Genomic DNA, 16,312 nt, shown 5'->3' with positions numbered 1-16,312 from the left:
AATTCACCCCAAAAGAAAGAGCAGGAAGAAACAACAGCTAGGGACTTAACCAATACAGATACAAGCAAGATGTATGAACCAGAATTTAGAATCACGATAATAAGAATACTAGCTGGAGTCAAAACTAGATTAGAATCCCTTTCTGCAGAGATAAAAGAAGTAAAAGCTAGTCAGGATGAAGTAAAAAAATGCTATACCTGAGCTGCAGTCCCTAATGGATGCCACAGCAGCAAGGATGGATGAGGTAGAACAGAGAATCAGTGATATAGAGGACAAACTTATGGAGAAAAATGAAGCAGAAGAAAAAAGGGAGATTAAGGCAAAAGAGCACGATTTAAGGATTAGAGAAACCAGTGACTCATTAAAAAGGAACAACATCAGAATCATAGAGGTCCCAGAAGAGGAAGAGAGAGGAATAGGGGTAGAAGGGTTATGTGAGCAAATCATAGCAGAAAACTTTCCTAACCTGGGGAAAGACACAGACATCAAAATCCAGGAAGCATGGAGGACTCCCATTAGAGTTAACAAAAACCGACTATCAACAAGGCATATCATAGTCAAATTCACAAAATACTCAGGCCAGGAGAGAATCATGAAAGCAGCAAGGGAAAAAAAGTCCTTAACCTACAAGGGAAGACAGATCAGGTTTGCAGCAGACCTATCCACAGAAACTTGGCAGGCCAGAAAGGAGTGACAGGATATATTCAATGTGCTGAATCAGAAAAATATGCAACCAAGAATTCTTTATCCAGCAAGGCTATCATTCAAAATAGGAGGAGAGATAAAAAGTTTCCCAAACAGATATTAAAGGAGTTTGTGACCACTAAACCAGCCCTGCAAGAAATTTTAAGGGGGACTCTCTGAGGGGAGAAAAGATGAAAATAAATAAATAAATAAATACCAAAAACAACAAAGACTAGAAAGGACCAGAGAACACCACCAGAAACTCCAACTCTACAAGCAACATAAATGGCAATAAATTCATATCTTTCAGTACTTACTCTAAACGTCAATGGACTCAATGCTCCAATCAAAAGACATAGTTTAACAGAATGGATAATAAAACAAGATCCATCTATATGCTGTTTACAAGAGACCCACTTTAGACCTAAAGACACCCACAGATTGAAAATAAGGGGATGGAGAACCATCTATCATGCTAATGGTCAACAAAAGAAAGCCGGAGTAGCCATACTTTTATTAGACAATCTAGACTTTAAAATAAAGACTGTATCAAGAGATGCAAAAGGGCATTATATCATAATCAAGGGGTCTATCCACCAAGAAGACCTCACAATTGTAAACGTTTATGCACCAAATGTGAGAGCACCCAAATATATAAATCAATTAATCACAAACATAAAGAAACTCATTGATAGTAATACCATAATACTAGGGGACTTCAACACTCCACTCACAGCAATAGATCATCTAATAAAAAAATCAACAAAGAAACAATGGCTTTGAATGACACACTGGACTAGATGGACATAATAGATACATTCAGAACATTTCATCCTAAAACAGAGGAATATACATTCTTCTCTAGTGCACATGGAATGTTCTCCAGAATAGACCACATACTGGGACACAAATCAGCCCTCAAGTACAAAAAGATCAAGATCATACTGTGAATATTTTAAAATATACTATTTCTAGTAGGTTTTTGATACCTATCCTTTGACATAATAGAAAGTTCTACCTTGCTAAGAATTTTTAAAATTAATTAATGGGTGTCAACTTTTATCATGTTTTTCAAAATACATCTATTTGAAATGGTTATGTGTTTCCTTTTTATTTAAAATATTTTTTTAAGTTTATTTATTTTGAGAGAGAGAGAGAGAGCAAACAGGGTAGATGCAGAGAGAGAGAGTCCCAAGCAAGCTCTGCGCTGTCAGCACATAGACCATTGTGGGGCTCAAACTCACGAACTGTGCGATCATGACCTGAGCCGAAATCAAAAGTTGGACACTTAACTGACTGAGCCACCCAGGTACCCCTGTTGTATGATGTTTCTACTGAATTTGTTAACATGTAGTATTATTTCTACAGATTTTATTATTAAACCAGTGTTCATTTGTGGACAAACATTACTTAAAACTGATAAATCATAATTTTTATGTACAATTCTGAACTGTTTGCTAACAATTTATTTAAGATTTTTATATCTATGTTTGGCCTCTAATTTTTCTTCTTATTGTTCCTGTATAGTCTGTCATGGTACATCTATCATATTGACTTTCTAAACTGGAATGGGAAGTTTCCCTTTTTTCTGCTTAATGGAATAATTTGCATAACATACAGATTGTCTGCTCTATGAGTTTTGTGAGACTCACCTGTAAAATCAAATAGATCACATATTTTGTTTTATCTTGTTTGGTTTTCCTTTATAGGTATATTTTTAGCAACTGATTCAATTTATTGAACTACTCAAGTTTTCTATTCCTTTTTAAATCAATTTTAGTAAGATATATTTTTTTCCTAAGAATTCCTTCTTTCCCCTTGGTGGGTTAGTTGTCTCTTGCTGAATAATAAATCACCCCCAAACTTCAATGCAATCCCAATCAAAATCCCAGCAAGTTATTTTGTGGATATCAATAAACCAACTCTAAGGTTTATATGGAGAGGCAAAAGACTCAGAATAGCTAACACAATACTGAAAGAAAAGTACAAAATTGGAGGACCGATGCTACCTGATGTCAGGACTTACTATAAAGCTACAGTAATCAGGACAGCATAGTACTGGTGAAAGAACAGGCAGATAGATCAAGGGACAGAATAGAGTACTCAAGAATAGAGCGACATGAATATAGTCAACTGATCTTTGACGGAGCAAAGGCAATACAGTGAAGAAAAAGTCTTTTCAACAAATGGTGCTGGAACAACTAGACATCTATATGATAAAAAAAAATCTAGACACTAGGCTGTCACACAGCGTAATGATCATAAACTTACATGTACAATGCAAAACAATAGAACTCCTAGAAGATAACATAGGAGAAAATCTACACGATCTTGGGTATGGCAGTGACTTTTAAGTTTTTAAATTTTTATTTACTTTTGAGAGAGAGAGAAAGAGCATGAACAGGGGAGGGATGGGGGAGGGGGGGAGAGAATCTCAAGCAGGCTCCATGCCCAGTGGCCCAGTGGGGAGCCGGACATGGAGCCAACATGGAGCCCAACACAGGGTCTCTATGTGGGGCTCCGTGTGGGGCTCCACCTCACAATCACAAGATCATGACCTGAGCTGAAATCAAGAGTCTGACACTTAACCAACTGAGCTATCCAGCCGCCCCCCAGCAGTGACTTTTTAGTTGTAACACCAAAGGCACAATCCATTAAAGGAGAAATCAATAAGCTGGATTTCATTAAAATTAAACACTTCTTCTCTGCAAAAGACACCATCAAGTGAATGAGAAGACAAGCCACAAACCGTGAAAAATATTTGCAAGAGGTGTATCTGCTAAAGGACTATTACCCAAAATACAGTAAGAATTCTCAAAACTCACCGTAAGAAAATGAACAATCTGATTAAAAACAGGCAGAAGACCAGAGCAGACACCTCACCAAAGAAAATGTACAAATGGTAAATGGGCACGAGAAAAGATGCTCCACATCGTATGTCATTAGGTAAATGCAATTCAAACAGCAATGAAATACTACTACACACGGATTAGAATGACCCAAATGCGGAACCCCGGCGTCACCAAATGCTGGTAAGGATGTAGAGCAACAGGAACTCTCACTCATTGCAGGTGGGAATGCAAATGGTACACCCACTTTGGAAGTCAGTGGAGTGGTTTCTTACAAAACTAAATATAGTCTTATCGTATGCTGCAGTAATCATGCTCCTTCGAATTTACTCAAAGGAGTTGAAAATCTATGTCAGTACAAACACTTGTACACAGATATTTATAGCGGTTTTATTTATAGTTCCAGAACTTGGAAGCCAGGAGATCCCTCAGTAAGTCAATGGATAATTAACTGTGGTGTATCGAATGAAACATTATTTAGTACTAAAAAGAAAGGAGCTATCAAGCCATAGAAAGACACGGAGGAAACTTAAATGTATGTTACTGGGGCACCTGGGTGGCTCAGTCGGTTGAGCATCTGACTTCAGCTCAGGTCATGATCTCGCAGTCTGTGAGTTCGAGCCCCGTGTCGGGCTCTGTGCTCACGGCTCGGAGCCTGGAGCCTGCTTTGGATTCTGTGTCTCCCTCTCTCTCTGCTCCTCCCCTGCTAGTGCTTTCTCTGTCTCTCAAAAATAAGTAAACATTAACAAAAAGTGTACATTACTAAGTGAAAGAAGCCAAGCTGACAAGGCTATATATATTGTACGATCCCAATGACATTCTGGAACAGGTAAAACCATGGAGATAGTACTAAAGACAAATCCAAGATCACTGGTTGCCAGGGGTTAGAGGGAGAGGGGGATGAATCTGCAGAGCAGAGAGGATTTTTTTTTTAGGCAGTAAAGATATTTCATGTGGTACTATGATGGTGGATACATGTTATTGAACCTTTGTCAAAACCCATAGAAGGTAAAACACCAAGAGTAAAGCCTAATGTAGACTGTGGACTTTGGGTGATGTAGCATCAATGTGGGCTCACCAATCATAATAAATGTACCATTCTGGGATAGGTTGTTGACAGTGAGGGAAGCTGTGTGGGTGTGGGAGGAGGGGAAATGAGAACTCTCTGTAGTCTCTGCTCCATTTTGCTGTGAACCTAAAACTTCTCTAAAAAATAAAGTCTACTTAAAATAAATACATATAACTCAGTTAAAATAAATTACCCCCAAACTTAGCACTTTCAACAACAAGAAATATTTATCTCACATAGTTTCTGTGGTCAGATTCCTGGATTCCTAGTCAGGAATGACGAGCTGGGTGCTTTGGGTTCAAGGTCTCCCATGAAGTTGCAGTCAAGATGTCAGCCAGGGTCGCCATCCTTTGAACCTTTGAGTGAGTCTAGAAGATTCCCTCCTAATTTGGGTCACTCATATGGCTGAGAGGGTGAGGCCTCAGTTCCTCACCATGTGGAGCTCTCCATGGAGTTGCTTGGGTATCATCACAGTATGGGACTGGCTCCCCCAGAGTGAGTGATCCAAGAGAGAACAAAGTGAAACCACAGTCTTTTTTGACCCAGTTTTGAAAGTCACATGCCATCATTTTCATGATATCCTACTGGTTACACAGGTCAGCTCTAGTCAATGTGGGAGAGGACTTCACAAAGCTGTGGCCACCAGGAAGTCAAGACAATTGTAGGCAAGCCTGGAAATTAGCTACTGTGTAAGTTTTTTCAAATTTATCAACTAAGAGTAATTCTGGCCAACCATTCTTTAAATATCTGCTATATTTGCAACTGTCTTTCCTGTTACAATCCTAAAAATTGTTGGTGTGTGACTTCTTTTTTGCTTGTTTGTTTTTGTTTCTGGATAAGCCTGTCAGAGATTTGTTTATGTTAAGGAAGAAGCTTTTGGATTTTTTGACAGTCTCCAATGTATGGTCATTACATATTTAATTACCTTGCTATTTTCTTTATTTTTTCCCCCTTCTCCTTTCTTTGGTTTGTTCTGTACTGTCTCTAACTTCTTGAATTTAATCACTAGAGTATTTTTTAATAGTATTTGTTTCTAAAGTATGTATTTAGGTTATAAATTTCTCTGTGAATATTGTTTTTAGCTGCAGCCCATAAACTTTGATATGCAGTGTTTTCATTTTCTTTCAGTTCTGATTATTTTCTAGTATCCGTTATAATTTCTTTTGAAAAAATTTTTTTAATATTTATTTTTTTTTGAGAGAGAGAGACAGAGTGCAAGTGGGGGAGGGGTAGAGAGAGAGGGAGACACAGAATCCAAAGCAGGCTCCAGGCTCTGAGCTGTCAGCACAGAGCCTGATGTGGGGCTCGAACTCACAGACCGTGAGATCATGACCTGAGCTGAAGTCGGATGCTTAAGCAACTGAGCCACCCAGGAGCCCCTCTAATTTCTTTTTAAACTCATGAGTCAATTTAGAAGCATTGTTTCTTTGTTTAATTGTAATATAATTGTACAACTTCCTTTTGGTTAGTATGTTTTTACTATATCTTTTCCCATCAGGTTTCCCCCCATGTTTATGTCAGTATGTTTTAATTATGTCTCTTGAAAACAATGTCTGGTCGCCTTTTGCTTTGTTTTGTGTTTTTCTCCAATCTGACATTCTCTGTCTTGTAACCAGAAAATTTTGATTATTTACATTTACCTCAATCACTAATATATTTAAAAATATTTCTACCACTTTATATTGTATTTGCTATTTGCCATGTTTCTTCTTTGCTAATTTTTACCCTTTTTCTGCTCTTGATGAAGTTTTCTATATTCTTTTCTTTCTTTTACTTTTATTTATTTTATTTATTTTTTAAGTTTATTTATTTATTTTGAGAGAGATAGAGAGTGTGCTAGTGGGAGAGGAGTAAAGAGAGAGGGAGAGAATCCCAAGTGGCTCTGCACTGTCAGTGCGGAGCCTGATGTGGGGCCCAAAATCACAAACTGCAGGATCATGACCTGAGCCAAAGTCGGATGCTTAACTGACTGAGCCACCCAGGTACCCCCCACTCCGTTTCTTTCTTTTAATGTGCATTTTTAAGTTGACAACCATTTTAGGTTAATGATTTAATCAGTATCTCTCCTTACAAACATAAAAGGACTTTAGAATACTTGAAATCTGATCACTCCCTCCCATCAGACGTGATATTATTCTCCAGCATTTTAGTTCCATGCTGTTTTCTTATTCCTCAAGTTAGTTTAAGCATGGCCAGATCCTCAAATGACTAATATACTAAAATAGACACCTTCAAAGCAGTGGTTCAGACAAGAGAGAAGTGTTATTTCTTTCTCACGTAACATTCCAGAAGCAATGAAGTGGTCTAAGGCTGTTAGGCAGCTCCATCCTATGAGGTCACCCCAGATAGTTTTCTTCTATCTGCTTCTTCTACCCTCCCCTACCTAGGGTTAAATCCTGGCACCAGAATGTTCTTAACCACCATATCATAATCATCTCAACTACCTAGATGATAGTTCACCTCTACCATGTCCACACTCTACCCTATGGGAAGGGAGAAAGATGAAACTAAACACAAGCAACTTCTTTTAAGGAAGTGACTTGCAAGTACCTATGATTGCTCTTTGTTGCAAAGGAGCCTGGGAAATGTAGTCTTTTGCTGGGTGACCAAGAGCCCACCTAAAACTTGGAGGCTTCTGTTATGGGAAGAAGGTGAGAATGGGCTTTGGGAAGTAAGTTGCAGTCTTCATAGGCATCAGCAGAATCCTGTGTCCTCTTCTAACTTTCTCTGTGTTTGCTTCAACCTTGGGCAAGCAGGCTCCCTGCTCCCCCAGTGATGGCAAAGATGGTCACTAACAACATTATCCTAATGGTCTCTCATTTTAGCAATTCCAGTAAAAAGAGAGAGAGAGAGAGAGAGAGAGAGAGAGAGAGTGGCTCCTTACAAATAGTTCCAACTGAAGTCTAGGATTTCCTCTAATTGCTCCAGTGGGGATCACATGTCCATCATAAACTAGTCACTTTGGCCATGGGGATGCAGTGCCCTGGTAAATAGGGGTGGGTCACATAGTCATCTCTGGAAGGTGGATCAAGTAGGGTTAATCCTATGCCAACCATGGGAACTGAAAGTCAGAAAGAAGTGGTCCCCAACAGACAAATAATGAGGTGCTGCTGTCATCAGAATGGATGCTGAGCAAGCAACAGAAACAGGTAACCATTAGATTTATCTATCCTATCAGGTACTGGATGGTTCAAGAAAGTTGTACCATTGAATGTGGTTTAAAAATCCAAATGAATGAAGGTGGAAGGTGATATTGACGATGAAGTTGCCTGGAATACTCTTACTTACAATACTGATAGGAGAGCTTCTACTCATCTCTCCTTAGTCATACATTCAGCACCTTATGAATGAACCTCTGTTACGCTGACCATACTGCTTGCTAATTGTTTATTTTGTCTGTCTCCCAGTCCTCCCATAACACACCCCTCTAATTGAGGGCTCCCTCGGAGCTAGAATTCGTTTGTGTTCCACAATGCCCAAGGCACAGAGTGGACATCAGGAGACTAGACTTGTTAAATGAAAGCAGGGTAAAGTCTCAATGACTCTCAGTAGCCCCTGCCAGTTTCCAATCCCTTTGAAAATCATTATTGGAAAGACACGCACCAAATCCCAGGGAGTTCTGCAGAACTGGGGGTCAGACCAGATTATGTTGTTTATAGAAATGTATTTCCTAATGACTGGAAAACAGTGCCAGGCACCATATTATTTGCGGAACTCAAATCAAATCATAAAAAGACAAAGACCCAAGTAGGAGGAAGTTCAACAGGTAATTGATTAATCAGAGTTGTCTTCTCATCCTGTTTGATTCTAAGGTTAAAACACACACACACACACACACACACACACACACACACACACACAGACCAGCTGCGTTTTGCAGTCAGTTCCCAATCTAAACACATAAGTGACTTCCTTCCCCAGAAACACCAATGCCCCAGCTTACTTGATGCTAAAAACTCTACCTATCTTGGAGAGAAGCAGAGATGAAGACCAGTGAATGTTGCTAGGGATAGACAGTAGAACACAGTATAGGAGACATAAATGGGGGGCCATGAAGAAGAGGCCAAAGTACTTAGAAAAACAAGAGGTCTTCCTGGAGAAGATGTCCAAGTGGCTGGCCTGCTTGGGAAGCTCCACCTAGGGTTTCCTGGGTGGGTCCTTTGACTACCAATAGCTACCACTCACTGAGCCATTGCTGTATGCCAGATGTTGTGGTAAGCATTTTTAGTGCAATATCTCATTTTAGGGATGTCCAGGTTGCTCAGTCGGTTAAGTGTCCAACTCTTGATTTTGGCTCAGGTCATGATCTCACAGTCATGGGATGGAGCCCCACATAAGGCTCTGTGCTGAGCATGGAGATATATATATATATATATATATATATATATATATATATATATATCTCATTTTAATTCTCACAACAATCTTGCAAGTTCAGAATTGGTACCCCTGTTCACAGATAAAAGACCATAAAGGTGCAGTGATATGTCCATGGCCGTACAGCTAAGGAATGTAAAAGCCAGAATTTGAATCACTGTGGATTTGATTTGACTCAAAGCTTCCACTCTGAGACCTTAACTATCTTCAGCAAATCACTTGGAAGTAACTATCATTTCCTCCATTCTATAAATGAAGCTACTGAGGCCCAGGGATGATCCAACTTGCCCAAGTGACACGGATAGTAAGTGTCAGAGCTTAATCAAGCCTGACTAACTCCAAGATCTACCGTGCCTCTTAGGTAGAGGAAGAGCAAAAGCCAGGGGTCAGGAACATGCCAGAATGTCCCTTTGCATCAGGACCCACCCTGCCCTAGGAGTCTGTCCCCTTGTTTCCTTTCTGCCCCCAATCTCCACACTTAGGTCCCTTCCAGGAATGTTCTTTTCCATGTCTCTCCCCAGTGTGGCCCCTGGGCTGAATAGGGGCTGGTAGCTCTTGGGCAGCTCTAAGACACCTTTCCCCTAAAAGACCTCTAAAAAAGGAACGGCTACCGCACCACCAGCCTGGGGACTCACATCCCCACACATCTGAACAAGGTTTGTGCATGACTAGCAAGTGCTTGGATCAGGAGTCAGCCAAACCGAGTTACTAGCCAATCCCGCCTAGTAACTGGCCAATAACACCAGCTTTCTCTTTAAAAAGCATCTATTCTGGGACAGACATTTCACTAGGGATATCCTTCATATTTTAAAAACCGAATCCCCCCACCTCCGCGATTGGCCCTATTTTACAAAACAGGAGCCTCAGGCTCCCGGAGGGGAGGCGACCGGCATGAGGACAGCACGTCAGTCACCAGGCTGGGACTAGAACCCACCTAGGCCCCAGATTCTGCTGTTGCCTAGGAGCTGAGGAGGGAGGAGCTGCCAGAGCCGAGGGGGGAGGGGAAAGAGCGAGGGCGAGCTCCCAGCAGCGCGCGCTGACGACAGCAGGTGATTTTTTTCTGCAGCGCGCTTTCTCTCAGCATCTTTCCTGGATTTTTTTCCCCCTGCCGAGCCGTAGATAAGGGTGGGGCCGCTTCCCTGCAGCAGAGACGGCAGCGGCAGTGGCTGCAGCATCATTGGGAGCAGCTGCTGCAGCAATGCTCGGTCTCCGCTGGAGGTGATCGCCTCCGAGCCCTGCCTGCTAGGTGGCCGGCTGCGACGGGACGCCTCGGAGTAGGAAAATAGAGCCTCGTTCGTGGACCCGAAAGCCACACTCCTCGGCCTTTCCTCTACGCCATGGCTTAAGCCCGCAGCCACCTCGCCTCGCGTCGCCTCGCTTGGCCGGGGTCTGCGCGCCGCCGCCACAGCAGGGAGGGGCGCGACCCAGACGCCCTCGCCCGGGGACTCGGGAACGCCTTGTGTCTCAACCATCGGTGCCCGCAGCCGACAGCTCTCCCAAGACCTTTGCAGGCGGCTCCCGGAGGCGTTTGCAGCCGGTAATCGGGGGACTTTATGGACTTTATCTCAGTGATAGCTTGACCTTCCTGGGTGCTCTCCGAGGGAGGAGACCGAGGTAGCTCAGGCCACCGAGGGAAAAACAGTGGGAACCAGATTAGCGACTGGTCGAGGGCCAAGGGACTGAAGTAAGATTAGAGACTTGCTTTAGAACCACAAAAAAGAAAGAGGGAGGGCCAGCTTTGCAGCTAGCATCATGGCGTGGCCGTGCATCACGCGGGCCTGCTGCATCGCCCGCTTCTGGAACCAGCTGGACAAGGCGGACATCGCTGTGCCGCTGGTTTTCACCAAGTACTCGGAGGCCACCGAGGCCCCGAGCGCCCCGCCGCAGCCGCCGCCGCCGCAGCAGCAGGCGCAGCCGGCGCACGCACCCCCCTCGGCGCGGGCGGTCGCCATAGAGACGCAGCCGGCCCAGGGCGAGTTGGATGCAGTTGCCCGGGCAACGGGGCCGGCGCCGGGGCCTAGCGGCGAACGCGAGGCGGCGGCTGCCCCCGGCCGGAGCGGGCCCGGCCCCGGCCCGGCCTCCGGCTCCGCCTCCAGCGCGGGCCCCGCGGACTCGGTGATGCGTCAGGACTACCGCGCCTGGAAGGTGCAGCGGCCCGAGCCGAGCTGCCGGCCGCGCAGCGAGTACCAGCCTTCCGACGCGCCCTTCGAGCGCGAGACCCAGTACCAGAAGGACTTCCGCGCCTGGCCGCTGCCGCGCCGCGGAGACCACCCGTGGATTCCCAAGCCCGTGCAGATCCCCGCGACCTCCCAGGCTTCGGTGCCAATTCTCGGGGCGTCCAAGCGTCGGCCGCAGAGCCAGGAGCGCTGGCCCGCGCAGGCCGCCGCGGAGGCCCAGGAGCAGGAGGCGACCCCTGGCGGAGCGGGTGGCCTCGCAGCCGGAAAGCCCTCCGGTGCCGATGAGCGCGACACACGCAGGAAGCCCGGGCCCGCCTGGATGCTGCGTCGCGCCGAGGGGCAGGGGCCGGAGCAGACGCCGCTGCCCGCAGCCCAGGCCCAGGTCCAGGCCGCTGTCCCCGAGGGTGGCAAGGGGCGTGCAGCGGCGGACGCCCTCAACAGGCAAATCCGCGAGGAGGTGGCGAGCGCGGTGAGCAGCTCCTACAGGTGAGACGCGGGCCTCGGCGCAGGCGACAAGACACCCTTACCCTTTCCCGAAAGCTGCCAGGCCGAGGCTCGTTTTCTGCATCGCAGGCCGCACACGCAGCCCCTCCCCTTCCAGACCACACCCTCGCCCCAGCCGCATCCCAGACACCCTTCCAGGGCTGGCTTCTTTCTGCTTTCTTATGGGAAGGCTGTTAGCGCTATCCATCCCGGCCTGCCCAGTCTTTCCCTATACCACTTTAGCCACTTTTCCCCCCACCTCAGATCCCTGCCTGCTCAACAGAGACCCTTTGCTGTTTCTTCACAGGTTGTGCCCTTCTGCCCCACCCACCTCACCAGCTGCATTCGCCTGGATGCTGCCCCTTGCTGGCTGAGCTGCTGCCCGCTGGCCTTGGTGCCTTCCCGCAGGGCCCCATCCTCCTAGAAGAAGAACTCTTTCCAAATGCCCAGTCCCCCTCCTCCGTAGCCCAGTCCACTTGGCCTTTCATTCTTCCCTCCCTCTCTCAGTCCCCGGGAGACATCCAAGCACCACACCCTTTTCCAGAATCCCGGCAGGGCTCTTGGAAATCACCCTCCTCCTTCTACATCAGGCTTTTGAAGTCAGATTCCTTCCTCCTCTTAGTAGCTGTGACACACTGAGCACATTTCTTTACCTTTCTGGGCCTTCGGTTCTTGTAAGATGCGATTGATGATAGGCTGTTCTCTTAGAATTGCTTGTTCATTTATTAAACATTAATATTCGACATATTTTTGAGCGCCTACTATATGCCTGGTACCGCACTAGACATCGTGAGGATTACATGAGATGCTGAGGAGGAGAATTATGCCTGGCACATCGTAGGTGAAATCAATGTCTTAGTTCCATTACAACCTGTGCATGACGCCTTGTTATCCTGATTTCCACTTTCTAGGTACCTCCAGCCTTTTCCCCTGTTGATGTATTTCCTTTCTCCTTTCCCTTTATCTTCTCCAGTTGTGTTGCTCATTCTGCTACCACTGAGAAGCCCTTCTTTAGCACATTTAAATTCCCTGTAAATGAATGCCTCCAAGAAAGGGCCTATCCATTTTCCCTCTGTGTGTGTGTGTGTGTGTGTGTGTGTGTGTGTGTGTGTGTGTCTTTCTGCCTCTCTCCCTCCCTCCCTCCGTCTCTCATACCCTCTCCCTCTCTCCATCCTTCTAGAATTCTCCTTCGGCTGCAGCCTCAGCCCTTCCAACTTGCTTTCTCACCCTTCGTATATCCAATAATATGTATTTGTGAGTGCTTAGTTCTCCATCCTGCCCTAATGTTTTAACCCAGATCAAGAAGCTAACAGATCACATTTGACTCTGAACATGTAATATTGGGCTGTAGGGTCTCTGGGGAAACAGATGTGCATGATGAATAAATGAGCTAGCGGTGTTCAAAATGTGGCTTATGGGGTCCTTCATCAATGCCACAGCCAGTTGCCTGCTTCCTGCAGGAGACTGTGGTTGGGGGGACTGCAGAGTTAGTACCTTTTGCCAAGACACTATATGTAGCCTCATGTCGGACTGATGTCTTTCTCCAATGAACGTAACGACCACTCCCTCATATCCTGAGCGAAGCATAGTATAGATAGATATCCTTCCTTTTTAGACAAAAGTCCTCTCCCTCCCAGATTTTGACTCTGGAAAGCATTCTCCAATAAGAGGGGGCAGCTAATACTTGGCTCCTAATCCATCTTCCTGAATTCCACCTCCCACTTGGCATTTCTCTCTTGGTTTATTGTTATCACGACCACAGTGGTCCCCCAGGAGTGCACTACTTTTTTTTTTCATGGCTTCGGTCAGGCAAGATTGTTTTCCTTGGCTCCTAGCCATCAGGAGTGGAATTTTCACAATTTCTTCATGCTACTACCAAGAGACGGTCCAAAAGAAAGGAAGGGAGCAAATAGACAAGGAGCATAAACAACAAAGCCAAGATGTAGTATTGCGACTCTGTCCTGGCTTTCTTGTTTACCAGGCGGGCCCCGCTTCATTCCCCGAGAGCCCTGCGATTGGCCCGACATCACAGATTTTGGATCTGGTCTCCTCATCTTCCTACTCCCATCCTACTACCCTGAGGTGGGTGGAACTTTAACACCCACCTCGCTTCCTCAGAGGAACTACCCCTCCTCGCCTCCACGGAGTCAAGGCCAATCAAGAGAGATCCCAAATTCTCAAATCTCCTTTGGTGATCCTCCTCAGTTTATGTTTCCAAGGTAGTCGGACTCGCTTTGTTCATGGATTATTGGCTAGACAGTCAGGGAATGACCTACCCTTCAGATACAACCCTCCAAATATTTTGGCCTGTACCTTTGTTCCATCTGGCCTCTTCCCCACAAAACCCTACCATACCTGTACAGCAAACATGGCAGGCTTTACAGTTAGAAATATACTCAGGGCTGCCTGGGCGTCTCAGTCGGTTAAGCGTCCGACTTTGGCCCAAGTCACGATCTCGCCATTCGTGAGTTCGAGCCCCACATCGGGCTCTGTGCTGACAGCTCAGAGCCTGGAGCCTGCTTTGAGTTCTGTGTCTCCCTCTCTCTCTCTGCTCCTCCCCCGCTCTCACTCTGTCTCTCTCTCTAAAATAAATAAACATTAAAAAAATACTTAGAAATATACTCATACTGCAAGTGATGGGATTGAATGGGGGAAGGCTGTGCTCTTGCAGCTGGTGAGAATGATTATTTTAGTGACTATCAGAACTCCACCAACCTATCAAAAAAAATCTCTAAGCACCTCAAAAAAATTATTTTTCTCATTTGGGTCTTCTGTAAAATTTAATTATGCATGTGACTTTTGGGCCAGCAGTTCCATTTTGCTGTATAATCAGGAGGGTTTTGAAGCATTAAGAGAATGAGTGTTGCTAAGAGACATCAATTTCCTTAATGGACAATTTAAGTGCATGACAGATTTGATGTGAAATTTAACATTGTTTTTTTTGTTTCAGAAGAAAAATTGACCAGTCATAGATAAATGCACTTTGAGTGAAAGTAGATATGAAGAAATAAGATAAGCAATTAATCAGATATACCACAGAGAAAAAAGATGCCTGGAAATTGTAGGCTTATGTGGAACATTGATATTCCTTCCCTATGGCCTCATGTTCTTTTCCTTGCTATGATTCCGAATATCTCCTGAATTTAAGTACGCCCCATGGCTGGCAGAGATGAGTCTTACATTGCCTTATTAGAAGCCAAGTTGGGTTCCATTTCAGAGATAATTTGATTTACAAACCCTTTTCTTCTGCCACTCTACATAAATCATGGTGGCTTACACCATGGTGACTAGTTCATCTCATGGGCTTTCCAAGTGACATCTGTCACATGACATGAATGCGAGCAGTTTGCTTAAAGACACATAATCCATCAGTTTACCATTCTGGTGTATAATGTAAAATATATATTCAGCACGCAGAGTCATATACATACTAATTGGTTTTCTCCTACACTATTCAGTTAGTAGATAACATCGTATGTCTTTGACGCTATGATTTTGAGGAAACTTCTGAATTCAACTAGTTCATCTAATTCATAACCTATCCACACTAGCCTGGGATTTTTGCATTAAGTGCTATCTCAGATGTCGTTCATTATTCACAATCAAGAAGTTGATTAGTCTTTAGTACACTCATATGACATAGATGATATTATAAAATCGGGAAAGCATGCCTCTGTTATCATTTTTAATATTAAGGATGGATTTCACGAGGCAGCCGTTTGTGACTTTAGACCTAGCATTCTCAATTAGAAAAGAGATGAGTCATGAGGAGGGGATTAAAATTCCCCTCTCAGTCAACCCCATTGCCCTCGACATCAGTTAATAGGGATAGATGGGGTGGCAGGTGCTCCCCATAGAAATGCTAATGAGAAACTTTTCCTGGAAGAAATCAGCTGAGGCACCAGGAGGTAGAATTAATAAACCAGAGGCAAAGTATTTGACAAATGAGAGTAGCAACAAGGAAGTCAGAAAGAAAAGGAACCTTTAGTATCTGCCCTACAGTCTCCCATGAAGGTTAGAGAAAGGCCCGTCTGACGTGGCTCCCGCTGGCAGAACTGCCCTGCGCTTCTAGGGCAATTGTCCATTTCCCTAATTTCTTCCTGGGTAAGTCTCAGCAATACTTCGAGGCCAATCTCAGATGCTGAATCTTTAAGGAGACCTTCCAGGCTTTGCCGTTCAGAACTAATTTTTCTTGTATTCCCTTTTTATACTTTGCACACTTCTCATTGTCTGCTTGATTATAAGATGCTGTTTTCCATATCTGCCCCTTCCACCAGATCACAAACACTTGGAGAGAAGGGCTGTATTTGGTTCACCTCTCTACCTCTCACAGTGTAACACTGTGTCTAGGTGCCATGCAGATTTGCTGAATCCAGTAGAATATTTAGAGTTTGGTGAACATTTTTTCCATCTACACATTGATTCATTTCATTCAGCTTTATTTAGTTGGATTTATTTCAAAAAAAAAAAAAAATGACCACCAAGCCCCTGCTATGTATCAGATAGAGGGCTGGGGATACCAAATGAATAAGTTAAAACCTTTATGTAAGGAGTTGTACCTGCCTTGATCAGGATAAAATCCAATTTCTACTAGGTTAGCACTAGAAGTAAATGTTCAAATGAGGACAGGCAGCAAACTGAACAGACCTGATGTACCTTCACCCTGAGGACCA

The 16,312-nt window shown here is 44.5% G+C and overlaps 1 protein-coding gene across 3 annotated transcripts in view; it reads left to right on the top strand.

The window, feature by feature from the left end:
• MAP6 (microtubule associated protein 6) overlaps nucleotides 1–16,312 on the top strand; it is a 124,397-nt gene that overhangs the window by 38,317 nt on the left and 69,768 nt on the right. For all 3 annotated transcript variants that reach the window (XM_081790335.1, XM_078433086.2, XM_078433087.2), the window contains 2 exons: nucleotides 5,199–5,291; nucleotides 9,062–11,642. In XM_081790335.1, the coding sequence (XP_081646461.1) occupies nucleotides 10,732–11,642 (911 nt within the window). In that variant the 5' untranslated portion in view covers nucleotides 5,199–5,291; nucleotides 9,062–10,731. The remainder of the gene's footprint in view (nucleotides 1–5,198; nucleotides 5,292–9,061; nucleotides 11,643–16,312) is intronic.

Source organism: Panthera onca, chromosome D1 (genome assembly GCF_046562875.1).
Source record: "Panthera onca isolate mPanOnc1 chromosome D1, mPanOnc1 haplotype 2, whole genome shotgun sequence".
Classification (NCBI taxonomy): Eukaryota; Metazoa; Chordata; class Mammalia; order Carnivora; family Felidae; genus Panthera; species Panthera onca.
The sequence above is the reverse complement of the archived record's forward strand: the minus strand, read 5'-3'. Positions and strand labels throughout refer to the sequence as shown.